The sequence below is a fragment of the Plecotus auritus genome, assembly GCF_963455305.1.
Source record: "Plecotus auritus genome assembly, chromosome: 7".
Taxonomy (NCBI): domain Eukaryota; kingdom Metazoa; phylum Chordata; class Mammalia; order Chiroptera; family Vespertilionidae; genus Plecotus; species Plecotus auritus.
In genome coordinates this window covers 168,429,282-168,450,359 of record NC_137774.1, presented here as the reverse complement: position 1 = coordinate 168,450,359, position 21,078 = coordinate 168,429,282, and the positions used below count along the sequence as shown (strand labels likewise).

The 21,078-nt window shown below is 43.9% G+C and overlaps 2 protein-coding genes across 8 annotated transcripts in view; both read left to right on the top strand.

Annotated features, from left to right (window-relative positions):
- GHR (growth hormone receptor) overlaps positions 1 to 9,924 on the top strand; it is a 209,665-nt gene extending 199,741 nt beyond the window's left edge. For all 7 annotated transcript variants that reach the window (XM_080681980.1, XM_080681979.1, XM_080681981.1 and 4 more), the window contains 3 exons: positions 1,667 to 1,754; positions 6,559 to 6,628; positions 6,951 to 9,924. In XM_080681980.1, coding sequence (XP_080538106.1) covers positions 1,667 to 1,754; positions 6,559 to 6,628; positions 6,951 to 7,919 — 1,127 coding nt within the window. In that variant the 3' untranslated portion in view covers positions 7,920 to 9,924. The remainder of the gene's footprint in view (positions 1 to 1,666; positions 1,755 to 6,558; positions 6,629 to 6,950) is intronic.
- Positions 9,925 to 16,579: 6,655 nt separating this feature from the next.
- Positions 16,580 to 17,755, top strand: LOC308253039 (desumoylating isopeptidase 1). The gene has a single exon (XM_080678057.1). It carries the CDS (start codon positions 16,817 to 16,819, stop codon positions 17,321 to 17,323), a length of 507 nt encoding a protein of 168 aa, XP_080534183.1. The 5' UTR covers positions 16,580 to 16,816; the 3' UTR covers positions 17,324 to 17,755.
- Positions 17,756 to 21,078: the final 3,323 nt, after the last annotated feature.

Genomic DNA, 21,078 nt, shown 5'->3' with positions numbered 1-21,078 from the left:
ACATCTGGAGATCACGTACAAGAGAAATACAAAGATAATGAAAGTTTAAAGACATGAAGCCTATAAATTCATAATAAGAGAATTCAAGTGTTGGCATATAGAAATCAAGAAGGCTGCTTGATATTAAGTGTATAAAATGTTATCACTCCCGAATGAAAATGGACTGTAGCTCATCTCCATTAAGGACGAGGTTTACGGGTCATGGGAAAAGCTGAGGTTTGTTCAAGAGCAATCACATAGAGAAATGAAATGTGTATTTCCGCATTTACCGTACACGTAGAATCCATGTTACTAAATAACACTTGAGTCAAAATGTCTGTAACTCCATTTTTTTCCCCTAAGCTCTATTTAACAGGCTTGCTGTTTCAAACCATTTGATATGAAATTCTGGTTTATAAAACACACTTGCCACACGCCCTTTAAGCTTATTGTGATGGCATTTCATTCGCTTAACATAGATTATTTTAACTGACTTCTTCTTCCATGTTAAAAAAAAAAAGAAGAAGAAGAAGAAGAAAACAAAGCACCAGCTTTGTGTGATATGTTATATTCCTGAACAGGTCATTGAGATAAAACTAAAAATGCCCCCAGACACAAGTGTTCTCTTTCCCACTGGTTCTCCATAGCGCCCATAATATCTCCCTGGGTGATTTTAATAAGTGAACAAGGACATTAAAATAAGGAATGCATATTACAGGATAAAGGCCTCCTTGTAATAAGGCGACGTTAAAGTAAGTACCACCTTCCCTTTTTAATTAAAACGCGGTGAACCTCCGCCAGTGCGGTAAGAAGGCTGGGCACCAGCGGCAAGCATTTGTTTTGAAGGAATAAAATAGAAATTGTACAAACCGATTTCCCGAAATCTGCTACAGAGTTTATGAAAATCTGAAGGAGGGAGCCCCCGTAGTGATCTCCTGTCCAAGGAGTTTTTGAAGCTGTGAAATGGTAAACTGTGCAAGTCTAAAAAGTTTCCTTTGTGGTTCAAACATAAAAACTCTGCCCAGCCAGTGTGGCTCAGTGGTTGAGCATCAACCTATGAACTAGGAGGTCACAGTTCAATTCTCGATCAGGGCACATGTCCGTGTTGCGGGCTCAATCCCCAGGAGGGTATATGCAGGAGGCAGCCCATCCGTGAGTCTCTCTCATCATTGATGTTTCTCTCTCCCCCTCCCTTCCTCTGTGAAATCAATAAAAATATTAAAAATAAAATAAATAAATAAAAACTGTCCCCATCTTTCTGATAGCTTCTCAGTCTGGAGGATAAAAACTCTCACCACACCTTGATAAAAAAGGAACCAAGTAGATGGTATTGAGGTAAAGTCCCGTGTTGCTCAGCAGCTGTTTGCTAGAGCTGAAGCCTCCAGTAACACCCCTGAACATAGGAGACACATAACAGCAGTCTTTCCTTATAACGTGGACTGTGCTTAGCTGTGTGCTGTTTATTTTGATTTTTTTTTTTAATGTGAGAGGATTTCAAGACGTGTTCTTGGAACAGAACAGACCTCTATTCTAAATTGCTGTGTTCTGTTTTCAGTGGTTATCAGTGAAATCACTGACTACTAACGAATACAAATTAGGGAATATGTTTATGTGAAAAAACAAAGTGCAATGTCAACCTCAGCTCTTGGTAATCCTGTGAGTGAGAGATTGTTCTCCTGTGTTTCAGATTTCCGGTTTCCATGGTTCTTAATTATTATCTTTGGAATGTTTGGGCTGACGGTGATATTTTTATTCATGTTTTCTAAGCAGCAGAGGTAAGTGTGACATATAGTCTGCCTCCATGTTTCTCCCACTTGTTTGGATTTCCATGCGTTTTTCCATTCGTTATTTGGTGTGTTTTCTTTTGCAAATCGTCAGTGAAAATTGTAATTAACCCAAGAAAATGTCACCTCCAGTTATATATTTACCACTTCGATGTGTGCGTCAGAGAGGGTCGCAGGTTGGCCTTCTCTCTGGGGTGTTGTGTAGGACACGGAGAGGCTAGGGCAGGGGTGGGCAAACTTTTTGACTCGAGGGCCACAATGGGTTCTTTAACTGGACCGGAGGGCCGGAACAAAAGCATGGATGGAGTGCTTGTGTGAACTAATATAAATATTTTTAGAGTCCCATGAGTTAATCTAGCCCTTTCCCCTAGAACTAGGGTCACCAACACTCCCAGTTTGCCTGGGACTTGCCTATTCTTAGCACTAGAAGTCCAGTGTCCCAAGAAATCCCTGAGTTCCAGACAAACCGAGATGGTCAGTCACCCCACCCAGAACAGCAGACAAGTTCCCCAGGACAAGCCAAGAGGCATCTACAAATCAAAATGCAGTCTGTGTGAAGATATGTAAAACTTTCTAATTTGATGTTTGAAGTTGTATGGATCGCATTTGTCAGCATCCAAAAAGAACGGGAGTCGCAGGAAGAATGCTCAGCATCTGGAGTTCTAGAGTGAGCCTGCCACGTCTCCAGGGGAATCTGAAAGCATTCCTGTTGGAGAGTGGCATCTCCAGCTTTACAGTGTCGGCCGATGGGGAAGGAAAATTCTCACTGCAGACGTTCATTTTGCACCTCACTTCCTAGCAACATGTCCATTTTACAAACACAACTGTTACTTCTTTGGGGGAAAATAGTAAAAGAATAAATACCTTTCTTAAAATATATCTTATTGATTTCAAAGAGGAAGGGCGAGGGAGAGAGAGATAGAAACATCCGTAGTGAGAAGATCATTGATTGGCTGCCCGCTGCACACCCAACACTGGGGATCGAGCCCACAACACGGGCATGTGCCCTGACTGGGAATCAAACCGTGACCTCCTGGTTCATAGGTCATTGCTCAACCACTGAGTCACACCAGCTGGGCTAAATACATTTTTAGACCTTTAAGTAATTTATATATTTAAGTAATACCAACAACAAAGGAGTCAAATTATTTTGTTGATTAATTTTAATTCATTGATCTGTACAGTTGAAAGGCTAGTTTATATGGAACTGCAGCCAATAAAACCCTGATGTATATAAAGTAATTTCCTCTTGACATTAGCTGTCAATGTTGAGTCATTGTGAAAGCTAAATAAATGTTAGGTAATTTAAGTATATTAGCTAATAATAATTCAAAGAAAAAAAATAACACTCTCCAAAAATAGGATTTCAGCCCTAACAGGTTTGGCTCAGTGGATAGAGTGTCGGCCTGCGGACTGAAGGGTCCCGGGTTCCATTCTGGTCAAGGGCACATGCTGGGTTTCTGGCTCGATCCCCATTAGGGGGCGTGTAGGAGGCAGCCAATCAATTATTCTCTCTCATTGATGTTTCTATCTTTCCCTCTCCCTTCCTCTCTGAAACCAATAAAAATATTTTTTAATAAAATAGGATTTCAAAGAAAGTATATTAACCTCTGTCAGAAGAGTGTTTTCTATGAATGATGAAGTTCTTAACTATAAAGTTTGGTCAAAACCATCAAATTGTAACAGTTTTAGAAATGGTTTTGTACTTCCAGATTTCCTGTGCTAAAGTAAGTTCTTTGCAGAAAAGAATTACATGTTTTCTTTGATTTGCTCATAAAGTCCTTATCGTCATCTAAATTTCCATGATTTAATGAAAGTAGGAAATGGTAGACCCCATTTGTCAGCAGATGTGGAAAGAACATGTAGTTCTAGCAATTAAAACAGTAATTAGACTGAGGTGCCCTGTGAGCCTTCCCAGAGCCTTAGGCTGGGAGGCGCTTCAGGTCCTCCGTGTCTTTGCTTGAAGTTTTGAATCTACTTCTTTTTTTAAGTCCAGATAATTGAGTCCACGCTCGCAAAACTTGACCTGTACCTTGGATTTCAATAAGAGGATAGCAAAGTCACATGGTTTCATGCCAAGGTCGTCTCTGTTGCAGACTCTGTGGTTCCCGCCATACGACTCGCCCCCAGCCTTGGAGCTGTTACTAATCAGGAAAGAAATAACGGAATCAGCATGAAACAGCAGGGCAAACAGAAAGCCGAGATCAACCTGCCAACCCATGTTTTGTTATTTGATGTTTTGATTTTGAAGTAAAGATTTTCCTACGGGGTGTTTTACAAAAATATGGAATTTTCACATAGACATTCATGTTTCCAGGTTGTCTTTAAAAACTACAAGATCTAGAGAAACTGGGTTGATGGGACCCTCTGGCAATGTAGGCTGAAGCAGGGCCCAGCTGTCCCATTTGGGAATGGCACGCATTCTCTGGTTTGTCGCCATGCCCATCTCTCCCTGTGGCATTCCCACTGTCTTGTTTCATTCACAGGCAGGACATTCTGTGACATCCTGGGCCACAGGATTGGGCACCCTGGCATCAGGTCAACCGTAGCTCCTAGAAAGCTAACTGCCAACACGTGCTTCAACGTGTCAGCCTCTTCACAAAAGGGAGACACGCATAAAAATCAAGTGCTAGACATTTGGGGCTCTTTGCTTCCTCTGATTAGTGTTATGGTACGTTTCTGTATGTTTCAAACATTGGAAACATCCATTTAAAGATGCAGAACCGAACAAGAGCGGCACCACAGGGGCAAAGGCCGGGTTCTGTCGGGTGATTGAGATTTGAGCCCAGCTGTGCCAAATATTAGTGCATGACTTGAACCCCTGCCCTAAACCCCTGAGTCTCTCCACAGAATGCCACCTCCCTCCCTGGTAGTTGTAAGGACTGCATGAAATGTTCAGTTTTATAAAGGGCCGAATGCTGAGGGTCCAGCCTCTACAGGTCATGCAGTCTCTGTCATAGCCAATGCAGCCATAGACAGTATGAAAACTGATGAATATGACTGTGTTCCAATAAAACTTTATTTATAAAAACAGAGGGTATATGGCGATGGAAGATGATTTAACTTTGGATGGGGGCACACAGTGCAATATGCAGATCTCATAACAGAAATCTACACTGAAACTTTGTGACCCTATTAACCAACATCATCCCAATTAATGTGATTTTTTTTAAAAACTATCAAGAAAACAGAAAGCAGACTAGGTTCACCCACAGGCCCTAACTTGCCGACCCATAGTTTAGTGCAAGATGTACCATCAGAACCTGCTTTTCAGAGGCATTCAAAACATGGTAGTTATCATTAATAATTTATATTGTTTCTTTATCTTGTATTCATCAGTAACAGTTTGCTTTAATACTTGCCCCACTGAGTAACCCTACTGGAGGCTAGTCAAAACAACTAATAAAATGGAATTTGGTTTATCCCTTCAGTTAGGGGTTAAAAAAAAAAAAAAAAGCAATGGAAATATTCAGAAAAGGAGCTCCCTGTTAAATAGACTAAGCTGTCCATTCACATTGAGTGGAATATCAGCTGATAACCAAAGTCAGGTTGCCATTCCTGCCCAGTGGTAAAATCTCTGACACTTAGGTTTTTTAAAAAAAGAATAAAATGAGTTGGTTGGAATTTTTAATCTCCGAGCTTTATTCTAGAGCTACAGTGTTGATTTTAAAACAAACTCTAGCCCTAGACGGTTCGACTCAGTGGATAGAACATTGGCCTGAGGACCAAAGGGTCCTGGGTTCGATTCCAGTCAAGGACACGTTACCTCGGTTGCAGGCTCCTCCCTGGCCCGGGCCCTGGTCAGGAGGCAACCAATCGATGTGTTTCTCTCACATCAATATTTTTCTCTGTCTTTCCCTCTCTCTAAAAAAGCAATGGAAAGATATCTTAGGGTAAGGATTTAAAAAAAAAAACAAAAAACTAGTTACACTAGTAACAAAAGAGATAAATGATTTATTCAAATTTACTTAAGAAATGTTTGTTGAGCATCACCTATGTGCCAAGAATAGTCCTAAGTGCCAATGATACAATAAGGCACAAAACAGGCAGCATAGATATTGGAATGAATCTTGGTAAAAAAATAATTTAAATATTTGAAACAGAAACTTTAACTGCTTCATAGAATCGTGTATGTAAATCAATACAGATTAGTTAGAAATAGTTCAAATGTAGTCCGTCCCAACTTAAATGAGCCCTGCAGTGACACTGTGGTTAATGAGGTCATCTTATATAATCTCATAATTGATATGAGTCTACACTAATTTGGCCCCATGTGGATTGGCGATCCCTCCCTTCCTTCCTTCCCTCCTTCCTTCCTTCCTCCCTCCCTCCCTCTCTCCCCCTCTGCCTCTCTCCCTGTCTCCCTCCCTCGCTCTGTCCCTGCCTGCCTTTTCTCTGCAAATTACTGGTGTGAAGTGCTTTAACATTACCTTTCTTATAACTGAAATGGAAATTGGCTTTAGATGGAATCAAATTTCTCACTCCCAAATACTAATGCTGGCTGTCAATAAAAGGCATTAAGAAAAAAAAAAAAGATGACAGGAAAGCCATGTTTTATTTAAATTGACTTCAGATAGGGGCTTTTTGTTGTTATTGTTTTATTCTTTTTTTCTTCTATAGTTTTTCCTCCTTGTTTACTGCTTAATATTTTCATGCTCTTTCTCATGTTCCACTATGAAGGAGTAGGATATTTGAAATAAGTAATAGCACTGCCACTGTTTTATTTCTATCTTTTGAAATAAGAGAATGTACAACTTTTAAGATATATCACACCAAAATTTTAATTGTCTTCAAGGATTAAGATGCTGATTCTGCCCCCAGTTCCTGTTCCAAAGATTAAAGGAATTGATCCAGATCTCTTCAAGGTAAGTAATAAATTATCTAAGTTATAGATAACACTAATTGAATATCTGTAAAACATTGTCTTGTGTTGAGAGCTTTTGCAAGCTACATGTAACACATTCCATTTTTTGTACCTCTTGTGAAGAAAAAAATTTTTTAATATTACATCTTCTAAAATTATGTCTTGTATGTTTAAAAGTTCTTCATTAGTATGTATTTTTATTATGTGGTTCTGTTACTAATGCCTTTATTATAGCCATAATTATTCTCTTAATGTTATTTGTTAACTCACTTAACCACTGTGAGTTTCTTTTCATAGATCTTTGTTTTCTTTCTATTTCCTAGGAAGGAAAATTAGAAGAGGTGAACACAATCTTAGCCATCCATGACAACTACAAGCCTGAATTCTACAATGATGACTCTTGGGTTGAATTCATTGAGCTAGATATTGACGACCCTGATGAAAAGACTGAAGGGTCAGACACAGACAGACTCCTCAGCCATGACCATCAGAAATTACTTAACATCCTGGGGGCGAAGGATGATGACTCTGGCCGTACCAGCTGTTACGACCCTGACATTCTGGAGGCTGATTTCCATGCCAGTGACGTGGGTGACGCTACCTCAGAGGTTGCTCAGCCACAGAGGTTAAAAGGGGAAGCAGATCTCTTGTGCCTTGACATGAAGAATCAAAACAACCCACCTTGTAGGGATGCTCCCCCTGCGGCTCAGGAGCCTGGTGTTCTCCTAGCAGAGGAAAGCAAAGCAAGACCACTTCTTATCGGTGAAACCGAGTCAGCTCACCACGCTGCCCATGTTCCGCTCCACAGTCCGAGTCCACTGGCAAACATTGACTTTTACGCCCAGGTGAGCGACATCACACCGGCAGGGAGTGTGGTCCTTTCCCCAGGCCAGAAGAATAAGGCAGGGATAACCCAGTGCGACGCGCACCCAGAGGTGGTCTCCTGCCCAGCAAACTTCATCACGGACAGCGCCTACTTCTGCGAGGCAGACGCCAAAAAGTGCATCCCTGTGGCCCCTCACGTGGAGGTGGCAGCACGTGGAGAGCCAAGCTTTAACCAGGAAGACATTTACATCACCACGGAAAGCCTTACCACTACTGCCCGGAGGTCTGGGACAGCGGGACCGGCCCCAGGTTCAGCGATGCCCGTCCCTGACTATACCTCCATCCACATAGTCCAGTCTCCGCAGGGCCTGGTCCTCAACGCCACTGCCTTGCCCCGGCCCGACAAGGAGTTCCTCTCGGTGTGTGGCTATGTGAGCACAGACCAGCTGAACAACATCATGCCGTAGCCAGTCTTTGATTTCCCCAGAGCTAAGAATTTAATGGCCAAGAGAGGGCTGGGCATGAATGCTTAAACCAAAACCATGTTTAAACCTTCTGGGGCAGTGGGGGGCGGGGGGAGGGGGAGTGTGGATTCTCAATGCCTTTTCCTGAAATGTTGAAACAAGATACTAAAAAAAGAAGGAGAAAAACACTTAATCAGATAGATATTCCCCTTGTGAATTGTAAATACTTTCAAGATTCGTCCCCAAGACTGTTTCGTGGCAGTGACCGTCTTGTTATTGTGGGTGTTCATTTTGTGATGCCGAGCTTCGAATGGCTGTGTCGTTGATGTCAAGTAAATCATGCTTTTTTTTTTTTTTTTTTTTGAAAAAGTGAAAAATCAGGTGGCTTTTGCAGTTCGGGAAACTCGAATGCGAATTAAAGCACAGGCTACTTTTTTACATGATTGGGAGCTAACATTATAAGTAAGAGAATAAAAAAAAATAGTTTGGATATGGAAATATTATTTTGACATAAAACTGATAAAGATATTTTTAATAATTTATACTTCAAGCATGGCTGTTTTTTACGACACTGCCCTCTGTGTCCTGAAGTTCACGGGGACCCATCTGAAGAATGTAGCAGCTACAGTCTGAAGCTGACCTAATGCTTTGGTCCGTGCACCTAATGAAAACAAATCAACAAGTCGGTTTTTTACAAAGCCCTTTTGATACCTCCCCAAACTCCTTAAACACTTCTACAATGATTGTAGTTACCCACATCATTGGAACATGCTGGTCTTAGCTGAATTTTTAAACAAATATTTGTTCATGTAGGAAACTTGAAAATGTTTGCACAGGCCACCTTATCGTGAACCAAACAAAACAAACAGAAACCCCTTCCTTACCCAAATTTCGGTTCGTGTCAGAGCACTCCGTAGTAGAAGTAGGACTTATGGCTGGTTCACACTGAGGAGGAGGAAGAAAACCCTAGAATCTGGGCAGCGGGCTGCCCTCAGGCACAGCTGGGTTTTCTTCCCCGGTTACCTACGAAGGGAATAGGTACAGGAAGCACTTTGTAAGTCGAAGCAGGTCAAAATGAAACTCACCGCATCATGGGATCAGAAGTGTGAGAAATAGGTGTGTGTTTCACAGACGATAGCCAGACACATACTCATTATTTATGTGAACGACAAACAAGATTTTAAATCCCACAGGTAACTCCCAGCTTATTCAAGCCAATCGCAGAAACCGCCTTCCTCACCAAACCTCGTATGGGATTTATTTAGAATAGTAAAAGAAGTTTCATCATTTTTATTTCCCCTCTGAGTGCAATGATTGGCCTCATAGCAGGGCGTCTGAAGAAGAACAAGGGGCCTGAGTAATTTATGAATTATTTTTCAATCCCTTAGTAGCCTAAACATCATTCTTAGGAGCACTGGGATGGCTCCCCAAAACGTTTATAAAAAAAAGAGAAGGATCTTATCTCAATGAAGAATACTTCTCACTTTTAAGTATTTTTTTAAAAGGTGAATAAAACTTTAAAGTTAGCTTTAACTTCAGTAGTATTTGCCATTTAGCTCAGACCTTTTTAGGAAATAGCCTAATGGTTGGTAATTTTAAATTCCCTCTTTCTCGCAAGGACAGTGAAAAGCTGGAATTGAGTGTTTAAAGTTCAACATGTTACTTTGTAATAGATGTTTCATAGATTTTCTGCTACCTTGCTGCTATGGTTTTCAATAAGAGCTACATAATTTAGTTTCATATAAATTTCATGGACGTAGAACCTAATTCAACTTAAAACTGTGTGTTTGGGAAAACTATCTTACTATTTCACAATAGGCTGACAACATTTCTATCGCCAAAAATAGCTAAATACCTCAATCAGTCTCAGAATGTCGTTTTGGTACTTTGCTGGCCACACAAGCCATTATTCACTAGTATGACTAGTTGTGTCCTGCAGTTTATATTTAACTTTCTTTATGTCTGTGGATTTTTTCCCTTCAAAGTTGAATAAATTTATTTTCTTGGATTCATGATGGTATGCTTCTCTTGTCGACCCCACATGAAAAGTGTCCTTACCCAGGCTGCACACTGCGAGTTCTCACTGCAAGGGGCTCTGAGCATGGTTGGTTTAAACCAGCCGTGGGCAAACTACAGCCCGCGGGCCAGATCCGGCCCGTTTGGCTGTTCTATCCGGCCCGCGGAGCCGAAAGAGCGGAGGGTTCTCTTGCTCTCCCCTCCGCTCCTTTACTTTGAATTTATATTAGTTCACACAAACACTCCATCCATGCTTTTGTTCCGGCCCTCCGGTCCAGTTTAAGAACCCATTGTGGCCCTCGAGTCAAAAAGTTTGCCCACCCCTGGTTTAAACACATGGGCGCCAGGATGGTGCCGTTCTGTGGTTAGCACCAACCTATGAACTTGGAGGTCAGGGTTCAGTTCCCGGTCAGGGCTCAGTGCCCAATAGGGACTGTGCAGGAGGCAGCCAATGGATGATTTTCATCATTGATGTTTTTATTTCTCTCTCCCCCTCACCCTTTCTCTGAAATCAACAAAAACATATTTTAAGACAATAAAAAGTAAAACTCATTGGCAACGGGCGTGGGGATTTTTGTTCTGTGCTGGATACATCGCTGCAGAGGCGGCCGCTCCTGGCCTCTGTCTCCGTGAGGGAACAGGAACCCGACTCAAACGTGCTGGCCCGCGGGAGCCCTGTGTGGGTCATTACGGTTTGCATGATGCGTGTGAGTGTGAGCAGAGAGTGGGGCTTGAGCCTGCTGCCCGCAGAATGAAATCCGCTCTCCCAGACCAGTCACACATCAACTACCTGTCACCAGGGGAAGCAGACAGAAGTCAGGCCGGAGGGAGCCTGAGAGCAGTGGAGGCAGGAGGCTGGCTCCCCCCGGGAGGCACCAGGCGCTTCCTGCTAAGCCACAGCCTCGTGCAGGCCGTGTCCTGGGGGCTGGAGTCTGGGATGGCTCTGAGAAGGCCGAGGAACGATCAGTCATTGCTTCAGCAAGTGGGGTGCAAGCTGCCATGACTTTTCACAATCCCAGAGTGTTTGCATTCAATACAGAAAGAACTTTCTCTAACCGCTGCCTCTTGAGCCTCCGTGTCCTGCTTTCTCATTCAGAAAATGTCTCTTCTGCCACTGCATGTTTGGAAATAAACATACCTGGGGGCTCTGGGGAGTCAGGAGTGAAGGGAAAGAAAGGCCCGTCCCTTCCATGGACCGAAAAGGCACCATCCTTTCTATTCCAGAAGGTTCATGTCACGTTGAAGAGGGTTACACAGGTGTTCCTGCGTTTAAACTTCTCGACACACAAACACTGAAATCTGTTTGTATGTTGCAATATTTACTTATGGACCTAGTTTTACACCAAAATACTAAGTGTCTTTTCATGTCACTAGATGTTACTTAAATCCAAGCTCACGTTCCCATATAATGTGCCCCATCGCCTTTGCAGGCTTCCTGTTTCAGAGCGGAGTGTAAAGGGCACAGCTTCTGAAAAGGAACTTGAACTTTGCTTAACATTCAAGCTCTGCTCCTGTGGACATCAAAGAAGAGTATTATGTCAACTATGTTACGTAGGCAAAATTGCTCGTGTTTAAAATGATCTCTGACTGGTAAATGACATCGGGATGGGGAGAAGCTCCTAATACCTGGAGATATGCCATAGTTGGGACTTGAGTATGGTGACTTGTAATTGAACATGTCCCCTATGGGGACCCTAGAAGCAATGCCTGTGGGGTTGCAACAAGAGCTGTTGGCTCCCTGTGGAGAACAGTATGGAGTTTCCTCAAAAAACTAAAAATGGAACTCCCATTTGACCCAGTGATCCCACTTCTAGGAATATATCCCAAGAAACTAGAAACACCAATCAGAAAGGATATATGCACCCCCATGTTCATAGCAGCACAATTCACCATAGCTAAGATTTGGAAACAGCCTAAATGCCCATCAGCAGATGAGTGGATTAAAAAACTATGGTACATCTACACAATGGAATACTACGCTGTGGTAAAAAAGAAGGAGTTCTTACCATTTGCAACAACATGGATGGAGATGGAGAGTATTATGCTAAGTCAAATAAGCCAGGCAGAGAAAGATAAATATCACATGATCTCACTCATTTGTGGAATATAATGAACAACATAAACTGAGGAACAAAAATAGATCCAGAGACAGAGAAACATCAATCAGAACATCAAACCTCAGGGAAGGTAGGGTAGGGTGGGGGTAAGGGGGAGAGATCAACCAAAGGACTTATATGCATGCATGTAAGCCTAATCAATGGACACAGACAACGGGGGTGGGGGCATGAATGGGAGGTGGGGGATAATGGGGGAATAAGGACACATATGTAATACCTTAATCAATAAAGAAATTTAAAAAAAAAAAAAAGCTGTTGGCTCCAATGAGACACAGAACTTATTAAGCCTGGGGGGACTCCTTTCGTGCCCAATAGAACTCCTTCTTTGCACCAGAGCTGTCAGGCGGGGTGGAGGGGAAAGAAAACACGGGACAGCTGTACAAACAACCTGCGTGGACTGTTGCCATGACTACAGCTGTAGAGCAGAAAGCCTGGTGCTGCCCTGTGCCACCTCCTTCCTGTCCTGCATCCTCCTGAGTAGACTGGGGCCATCTGTGGTCTGTGGTCGTCTGGGAGATGTTTACTTGAACTTAAGGAGATCCCCCTGTGGATACAGCAGGAGACATGGCCGCTCCTTGAACAAAGTGTGTGCCCTCCCATCTCTGTCCTCTCTCATGCCCCACCCCCACCAGCTCCTGCTTACCTGTCCTGCCTGTTGACATTCACCTCATCTTTCATGGCGCAGCTCAGAGGTCTCCTTCATGAAGCCCCCCTGATTCCCGCCAACCTTACGGGATCAGTCCCTCCTCTGAACCATTCACTCTGATGTTAGCTCACCCAACAATGCCTGGAATGAGTCTGCTAACATGGATTCTGGGACATACCTGTTCCCTGAAATGTTCTTGAATGAGGGATTCTGTGATTGGCTAAGTTTGGAAAACACCCCATACTACACTTCCCTCTGGGAGAGCCAGAGTGCCTGCTGACACTTTAAAGCTTCTACAGTTAAAAAAGAAGAAGAAAAGAAAAACACCTGCTTAAACTTAATATTATTTTCCCCATTTACTTAACAATGAAAAATACCGTAAAGGAGTACCCACTATTATATCTATTCACACTTGGGAAAAGCTACTCTAATTAGACCAGTAGGCCTGGCACAAAATAAAGTTACAATAAATTTCAGGTGAATGTGAATCTGAACACAGTATCTTATGTGATACCATTAAACTTAACTTTCACAATACAAGTTCCTCAAAAATGAAAAGCAAAAGGAAACAAAATGAAAACAAACTGGACTACATCAAACTAAAAAGTTTTTGCACAGCGAAGGAAACCATCAGCAAAACGAAAAGACAACCCACTGAAGGGGAGAAGATATTGGCCAATGGTACATCTAATAAAGGATTAATATCCAAAATATATAAGGAACTGATACAACTTAACACACAAAAAGAAACCAATTTCTTTAAAAAAATAGGCAGAGAACCCAAATAAACATTTCTCCAAAGATGACATATAAATGGCCAACAGACATATGAAAAGATGCTCAACTTCACTAATCATCACGGAAACATAAAAGCACACTGAGATATCACCTCACACCTGTCAGAATGTCTGTCATCAATAAATCAACAAATAACAAGTGTTGGCAAGGATGTGGAGACAAGGGAACCCTTGTGCACTATTGATGGGAATCCAAATTGGTGCGACCACTTTGGAAAGCAGTATGGAACTACCTCAAAAAATTAAAAACAGAACTGCCTTATGAACCAGAATTTCTTCTGGTTATTTAGCAAAGAAATTCAAAACACAAATTCAAAAAGATGGATGTACCCCCTATGTTCTTTGCAGCATCATTTACAATAGCCAAGCTATGGAAGCAACCCAAGTATCCACTGATAGATGAATGGGTAAAGAAGATGTGGTACATATGTATATACAATGGAATATTACTGATCCATAAAAAAGAATGAAATCTTTCTATATCTGACATGAATGGACCCAGAGGGTGTTATGCTAAGCGAAATAAGTCAGACAAAGACAAGTACCACCTGATTTCACTTATATTTGAAATCTAAAAAAACAAAACAGAAACAAACTTACAGGAACAGAGAACAAATTGATGCTTACCACATGGGAGGGCAGTTGGAGGACTGGGCGAAGAAGGTGAAGGAATTAAGATGTACAGGGATGTAATGTACAGTATAGGGAATATAGTTAACTAGAGGCCCAGTGCATGGATTCATGCACCGGTGGGGTCCCTTGGCCTGGCCTGTGCACTCTCACAATCTGGGACCCCTTGGGGGATGTCAGACTGCTGGTTTCAGCCCGATCCCCGCACGTCAGGCTGAGGGACCCCACCGGTGCATGAATCCATGCTCCAGGCCTCTAGTATGCATACAAGATCTGTGGTTAATCTCTTCTTGCCCTTCCCCTTTCCTCCTTCATTCATCAGTCTGTTCCATGTTCCCGTGCCTATGCATTGAACATTGGCCCCCTAGTGGTCAGTAAGCATCACAGCTAGTGCTCGAACAGTCCCTTAGACTTGTATATATATAGATAATATTGTAATGTATATAGTGCCAGGTGGGTACTAGACTTATCAGGTTGATCACTTCATAAGTTATATAAATGTCTAATCACTATGTTGTACACATAGTGAAACTAATATAATATTGTGTCAGCTGTAAGGGAAATTTTTTAGTTATCTATCATAATAAAAGCGTAATATGCAAATGGACCAAACGGCCAAACAGCAAAATGACCATCCGGATGACTACCCTATGACACGCACTGGCACCAGGCCAGCCAAGGAGGGTGCCATGCGATTGGCTGGGGGGCCCTGCCATCACCCTATGATCGCCCCGCAGAGGGAGGCCCAGGCCATCGGCCAATGGGGCGATCAATGCGGGGGGGTGCTCCGCGATCGCCCCAAAGAGGGAGGCCCAGGCCACCCTCTGCAGGACAATCGATCGGGAGGCTCCGCGGATCTGGGGAACTGGGGGTGTGTGGCAGCAAACATGGGCAATGCCAGGCCAAGGCAGGTGCGGGGGGGAGGGGGATGGCAGGGCTGCAAAGCTGGCAGCCAGGGCTGTGAAGGCCTATCGTAACACAAATTTCAGGCACTGGGCCTCTAGTAACAAATAAAATAAAAGGCAAAGCAAACTCAGTCTCTATCAGTGCACCGTACATTCTGAACTCAAGAGGCTACGACACTGAGACATGCTTACTCGCTCTTCATGATGTGGAGGAAATTTGCTGTGAAGCTACAGAATATGTATCTGTTTCACCTGAACAAAAATAATATGGTCCTTACTGCTGTCTGCTGAGTTTTAAAAAATAAAATCACCCGGACAAAACTTCAAACCTAATGGATTTTTGCACAGTAGTCCCAGGAAGCAGTCTTTGTAGGGATATATAGAAAAGCAATTTTCTATTGATTTAAAAAGAAAGTCTACATGATTGCTCGGTGAGCATTAAGAGATGTTATCAGCATTTTCCGTAAGCATAACATAATTTGTCAGGAAATTGTATGCACTTTGCCTTTCCCAATAGAACTGCAGTCAAAAATCCAAAGTGGAACGATTCTTATTGTTAGCTCTCCTTTAGGTGGTACCATATTTTGAAAATGATTCACATAGGATTTTGATTTTATTAAAGCACTTTCATATCTATTTTTTTAAACATAACAAATCTGTGTTACAGGCAAGCTAGACATTACTTTTAACATTTTGCAGGAGAGAAAAATCAAAGCTCAGAAAACCTAAGAGATTCTCCAAGAGTTATTTAACTGGTAAGTGATGAAGCCAGAACAAAAACACAGACCTTCTGACGAGTCCAGTAGCCCACGACCAATGTAAGCTATAATAACACTGCTTGATGGAGGAAAGCTTCTGATCCTAGTCACAGTGTGGAGAAAATCGAGAATTGGTCATTTTATAATATGGGTCCCAAGAATTACCTGCTAAAGATAAAAGGCTCTTTTTCTAATAAACATAACCTGTGGTGCGCTAGTTCATGTTTAACAACCAGTTCTCCAGGAGGGGGGCTGTGTCCAGATTTGTAACATTTGCCAATTTCCACAGTGTAAATACTCCCAAAGTGGCTGATTTTAAGCTATCGGTGTTTCCTCCCTGAACACAAAGTTGAGAAATGATTGCGCAATCAGCTCTCGTAAGACTATGTGAGTGGCTCCAGCACACCACTGAATCTACACAACTTTCTAATGCCATCCAATAGATGACATTTTTCATAATGGCTAGTAGCACTTCTACCTAACATCAAGCACTTGCCATGTGCCAGACACCGTTCTAAGCACTTCATATACATGGACTTATTTCAATCCTTACAACAATCTAATGAGGCAAATCCTACAATTCTATTATTCCCAGTTGACTGATATGGAAACTGAGGCACACATAATTAAGTTGACTGAAGTCAGAGAATTACTAGATGTTAGCGCCAGGGTGCAAACACATGCACGCTAGCTCCGGAGCCCATGCTGTAAACTCAGGGCTGTTCTACTTCCATGAAGCAGTCATCTTCATTTATGTTTAATTTACCACGGTAAGTTCTTCATCTGCCCCGCGCGGACCCCGCTCGTCCCGGCTCTGTCACCTCACAGTAGTCGTTGCCGGTGGCGGGCGGGGAGCGCGAGCAGCGTGGGGCTGGGAGCAGAGCAGGACCGCCTATTCCCCGCCCTTCAGGCCGGGCCCGGGCTTGGTCCCCCCCGCGCTCCTTCCGCTCCCCACCCCGGTGGGTACGGGAAGGTCCAAGCCGCTGCTGGGTGCCAGAGGGGCTTCGTGGCCGCGGCCGCCACGGGTCCCGATGGAGCCGTCGAATCTCTATCCGGTGAAGCTCTACGTGTACGACCTGTCCAAGGGCCTAGCCCGGCGGCTCAGCCCCATCATGCTGGGGAAACAACTGGAAGGCATCTGGCACACCTCCATAGTTGTACACAAGGATGAGTTCTTCTTCGGCAGTGGTGGGATCTCCAGCTGTCCCCCGGGAGGGACATTGCTTGGGCCCCCAGACTCTGTGGTTGATGTGGGGAGCACAGAAGTCACAGAAGAAATCTTTCTGGAGTACCTGTCCTCCCTGGGGGAGTCTCAGTTCCGAGGTGAGGCCTACAACCTCTTTGAACACAACTGTAACACCTTCAGCAATGAAGTGGCACAGTTCCTGACTGGGAGAAAGATCCCTTCTTACATCACTGACCTTCCCTCTGAAGTTCTCTCAACCCCCTTCGGACAGGCCCTGCGGCCCCTCCTGGACTCCATCCAGATCCAGCCGCCTGGAGGGAGCACCATGGGCCGACCCAACGGTCAGAGCTAACAGGACTGCATGGGACCGCCCTGCCTCCCAGGGCTTTTCCTTTTTAAACAAAACAAACCCGACCAGATTTCTATTTTATAATTTTACATCAGAGCTAACAACCAGGGGACAGCTTTTTAAATTTCCCAGGGAAGGAGATCATCAGGCTGCATGTAGGACAATGCTGCTAAGAAACAGAACAAAATGCCATCCCTTTGAATAGTATTATACTAATTTATTAAGGCTGTCTTGTCTGTGCGTTCACTTGACGCTGCTTCCTAAGCGCCCTCCACGCTCGAGGAAAGGAGGGGGTTTGTTTAAGCAGAAAGCACAGTTTGGGGGAGCCCCAACCTAGAACCTCTTTCCAGAAAACACCCATGCTCTACCCAGGTTGCCACCTCCTGTGGGGACCCAGGTGAGTTTTACAACAGCCATGACCTGGAAGCAGTTCCTCTCTAGTGTTAAACGAACCAAAGGAGTTGGTGCACGTGGAACCAGTGTCAGGATGGCTCACCCAACCTAAGTGAACTCTTTAGCCACAGCTGTGTCACCTTCCCTCCTCTACCCCAAGCAGGCCATGGGGCCAGAGGTGGAGCCGCCAGAAGCCTCAGGATCGAGGGAGAGCGACAGTAAGTGTCAGGCAGAGAAAACAGGATAAAGCCATTCCTCCTTCCTCCTAGACTGATTGCCAGTCCTCAGACATCAATTTTGGAGAACCTTGCTGCCTACAGGCTGCTCTCCCTCAGCATAGCTGACCTGTCGTAATTAACGACAGGTCAGAGGGAGACAGAGGGTCCAGCTGGAGAGGCAGAGCCCCAGGCCCCTGTCTGTAAGTAACAATGTAGGTTATTACAGTCACCGTCCCCGCCCCACCCAGACCAATGTGCAGTATTCAGCTGGGACCAAGGGGAATGATTCCCTGCTCCAGGAAATGTAGAAAGAATATTAATGCAGAGTCAAGGTGGCAAGAAATTTAGTTGTTTCTGATAGGAATTTGTACATTATCCTGAATGTGTTGTGAAGACACATGTTTCCGTCGTCATTTTGACTTTAAGGAGCATGGTACGGGATGCATGGCTATTTTCCTATGAGCTGCTGCTGAGAGCTTATAGGCAGGGAACAGTCTGGAAGTTTCTTATCCTGAGAGGCTTTCAGATTCCCTTTCTTCACTTGTGCCTCCTCTTAAGTTAGCTTTTGGGGAAGCCAGGGTGGAGAGAGGACTCGGCTGCCCGATACCCGAGGCCCAGCTCTGGCATTGCCCCTCTTGCCCCTCCTCCTGCCACTTCTTAGTCTTGAATTATGTTGTCTTTCCTGGGGTCTGGCCTGCAGCAGGTGCCTTTCTTTTCCAAAAAGCTGCTGCTCCCCTCTGGCCCCTCCCTGGCTGTGCCATCCACAGAGCAGTTGGCATCAGGGTCTCAGCTCAAGGAAAAGATGTTAGTCTGCCTTAGTGTTTGCCTGTGACCTGACCAGCTGTGATGTCAAGTGACATTTTGGAACTTTTACGATGGGAGGCCAAACGAATGAGCGTTTAATTCTTCTCAAGACCCACTGATTTGCCAGAATGCATGGCAGTGATACATTAGAGCAGAAACTGGCAGGGACCCTTAATGTCCACCGACTGGCAGAATGGACCACAGGGAATGGCTTTCTCCCAGGAAGGCAGCACGTTGGTTCCTTCCCGCCTGGGTGTCTCCTTTCCCAGCTGCCTGGGCCCACCCTCCCTCTCTACCAGGCTCTTCCTCAAACCTCTCCACACACAGCTCCAGCCAGAGGGTGCTGGGCATCACAGCTCCTCCTCTTCTCTCTCCTCCCCATCTCCAGGCCTAACTGGTTTCTCCTTCCACAGTCACCTCCAGACCCAGGGCTATCCTGGAAAATGGCTCCCCTAAGAGACTTTGAGTCACTTGCTCCATTGAAAGTCCCCTCCATGCCCAGCAGCCATTTGTGCCAATGCCTGTGCCCTAAGGAGAGACAGAAGGATCAGAGCCCTGCAGGAAAGCAAGCTCTCCCTCCCTGACCCACGTCCTACTGGCACTGACTTCGGAAGCCCAGGCTCAGACTCGGCCCCCCCTCACATTTCTCTGTCTCCCAGCACCTCAGGAGCATGTCCATTGTGCCCAGCTAGCTCCACACGGGCGTGCACGGGTGACCAGAGTGACAAGTGAGCCATGTGTGTGATTGTGGTGCACAGTGGACCCCTCCATAGCAGTCCGCTGGTTTAAAGGGACGGAAGGAGGTGGGATGAGGCCGCCACCCTCCCAGAAATAAAGCTTGTACCTTTGAGATTTCTTTTTGCCCTTGAAGTCAAACTAATAACTGTGTTTAGTACGGAGGTGTTTGCTGGTTTTCTTTGATGTTTTTTCTAACGCAATAAACTCACTGCCTGCTAAAAAAAAAAAAAAAAAAAAAAAAAAAAAAAAAAAAAAGTTCTTCATCTGCCAAGTGCCCCGCCCGCCTCACTACTGAGTGTGGCAAGAAGAAAGAGTTTCAGAAGGAATCGCTGATCTTACCAAGTCAACGTATGTAGGGACAAGTAATCTTGAAGGGAAAGTTGGTGATGCATGGCTAAATGTCATGTAGAAAATAATCTAATTTTTTTTTTTTTATGGTTTGGATGCATGTGGGGGAACTGGAGTTTCTACTTCTCCTCTCATCTTTGAAGAGCACATGTTGGAGAAGTTAGATGGAATCACAGGCAACAAGCACGAAAAGCTCAATCTGTCCCGTGGGATGAATGACTGACACAGGCGCAGGCTGCCAGATCTGACAGTCTATGAACTGCTGGAATCTCTGAGGACCGTAAGCAGTGGCTGGTGGCAGATAATTCATTGCTGTGGCAAAAAACCCCTAGACCACAGTAAGTAAGGATATTTTCAGCATATCTTACCTGTCTTTTTATAAGTGCTAATTATAAGTGATGACATAGATTCAAAAATTTCTTGTAGCTATGAGCTTTAATGTTTTAATTCACCTTATATGACTGCTGAATTTTGTAGTCCTAAAAGTATGTCATCTAAAAGTTTACATATTTTAAATTACAACTAAATGTTAAGACAAAATTAGCCAAAACCGGTTTGGCTCAGTGGAAGAGCGTCAGCCTGCGGACTGAAAGGTCCCAGGTTCGATTCCGGTCAAGGGCATGTAACTTGGTTGCGGGCACATCCCCAGTGGGAGGTGTGCAAGAGGCAGCTGATCGATGTTTCTCTCTCATCGATGTTTCTGACTATCTATCACTCTTCCTTCCTCTCTGTAAAAAATCAATAAAATATATTAAAAAAAAAAAAGAAAATAGCTAACTTATAAAAAAATAAATAAATAAATAAATAAATAAATAAATAAATGTTAAGACAAAATTAATATGATAACACCTTACACAGGGAAATTAACTTGTATTTCTTCACTAACTTCAGCCAAGTGTTTTCACATAAAGTTTATTGTCTATTTTATTAGGATGTAGCTGAAAGAGTTATGCTCCTCTCTGAGTTGAGACAGGAAACTTAATTAACTTGTCTAGGGCCACACAACTAGTTAAAATATCTGGAAGTAAAACTCTCATCTCCTCACTAAAAGTTCTGTGTTCTTTCCTTATGTAAACTATATGAACTTGTGTGTATGTATGTGTGTGTTACATAAGAGATTTATGGTATACTAGAGGCCCGGTGCACAAAATTCATGCACTCAAGAACGGGGGTCCCTCAGCCCAGCCTGCACCCTCTTGCAGTCCAGAAGCCCTCAGGGGATGTCCAACTGATGGCTTAGGCCCACTCCCCATGGGG

Bases quoted from the DNA above. Each gene is read 5' to 3' on its own strand.
- LOC308253039 (XM_080678057.1), top strand. From the start codon at position 16,817: ATGGAGCCGTCGAATCTCTATCCGGTGAAGCTCTACGTGTACGACCTG.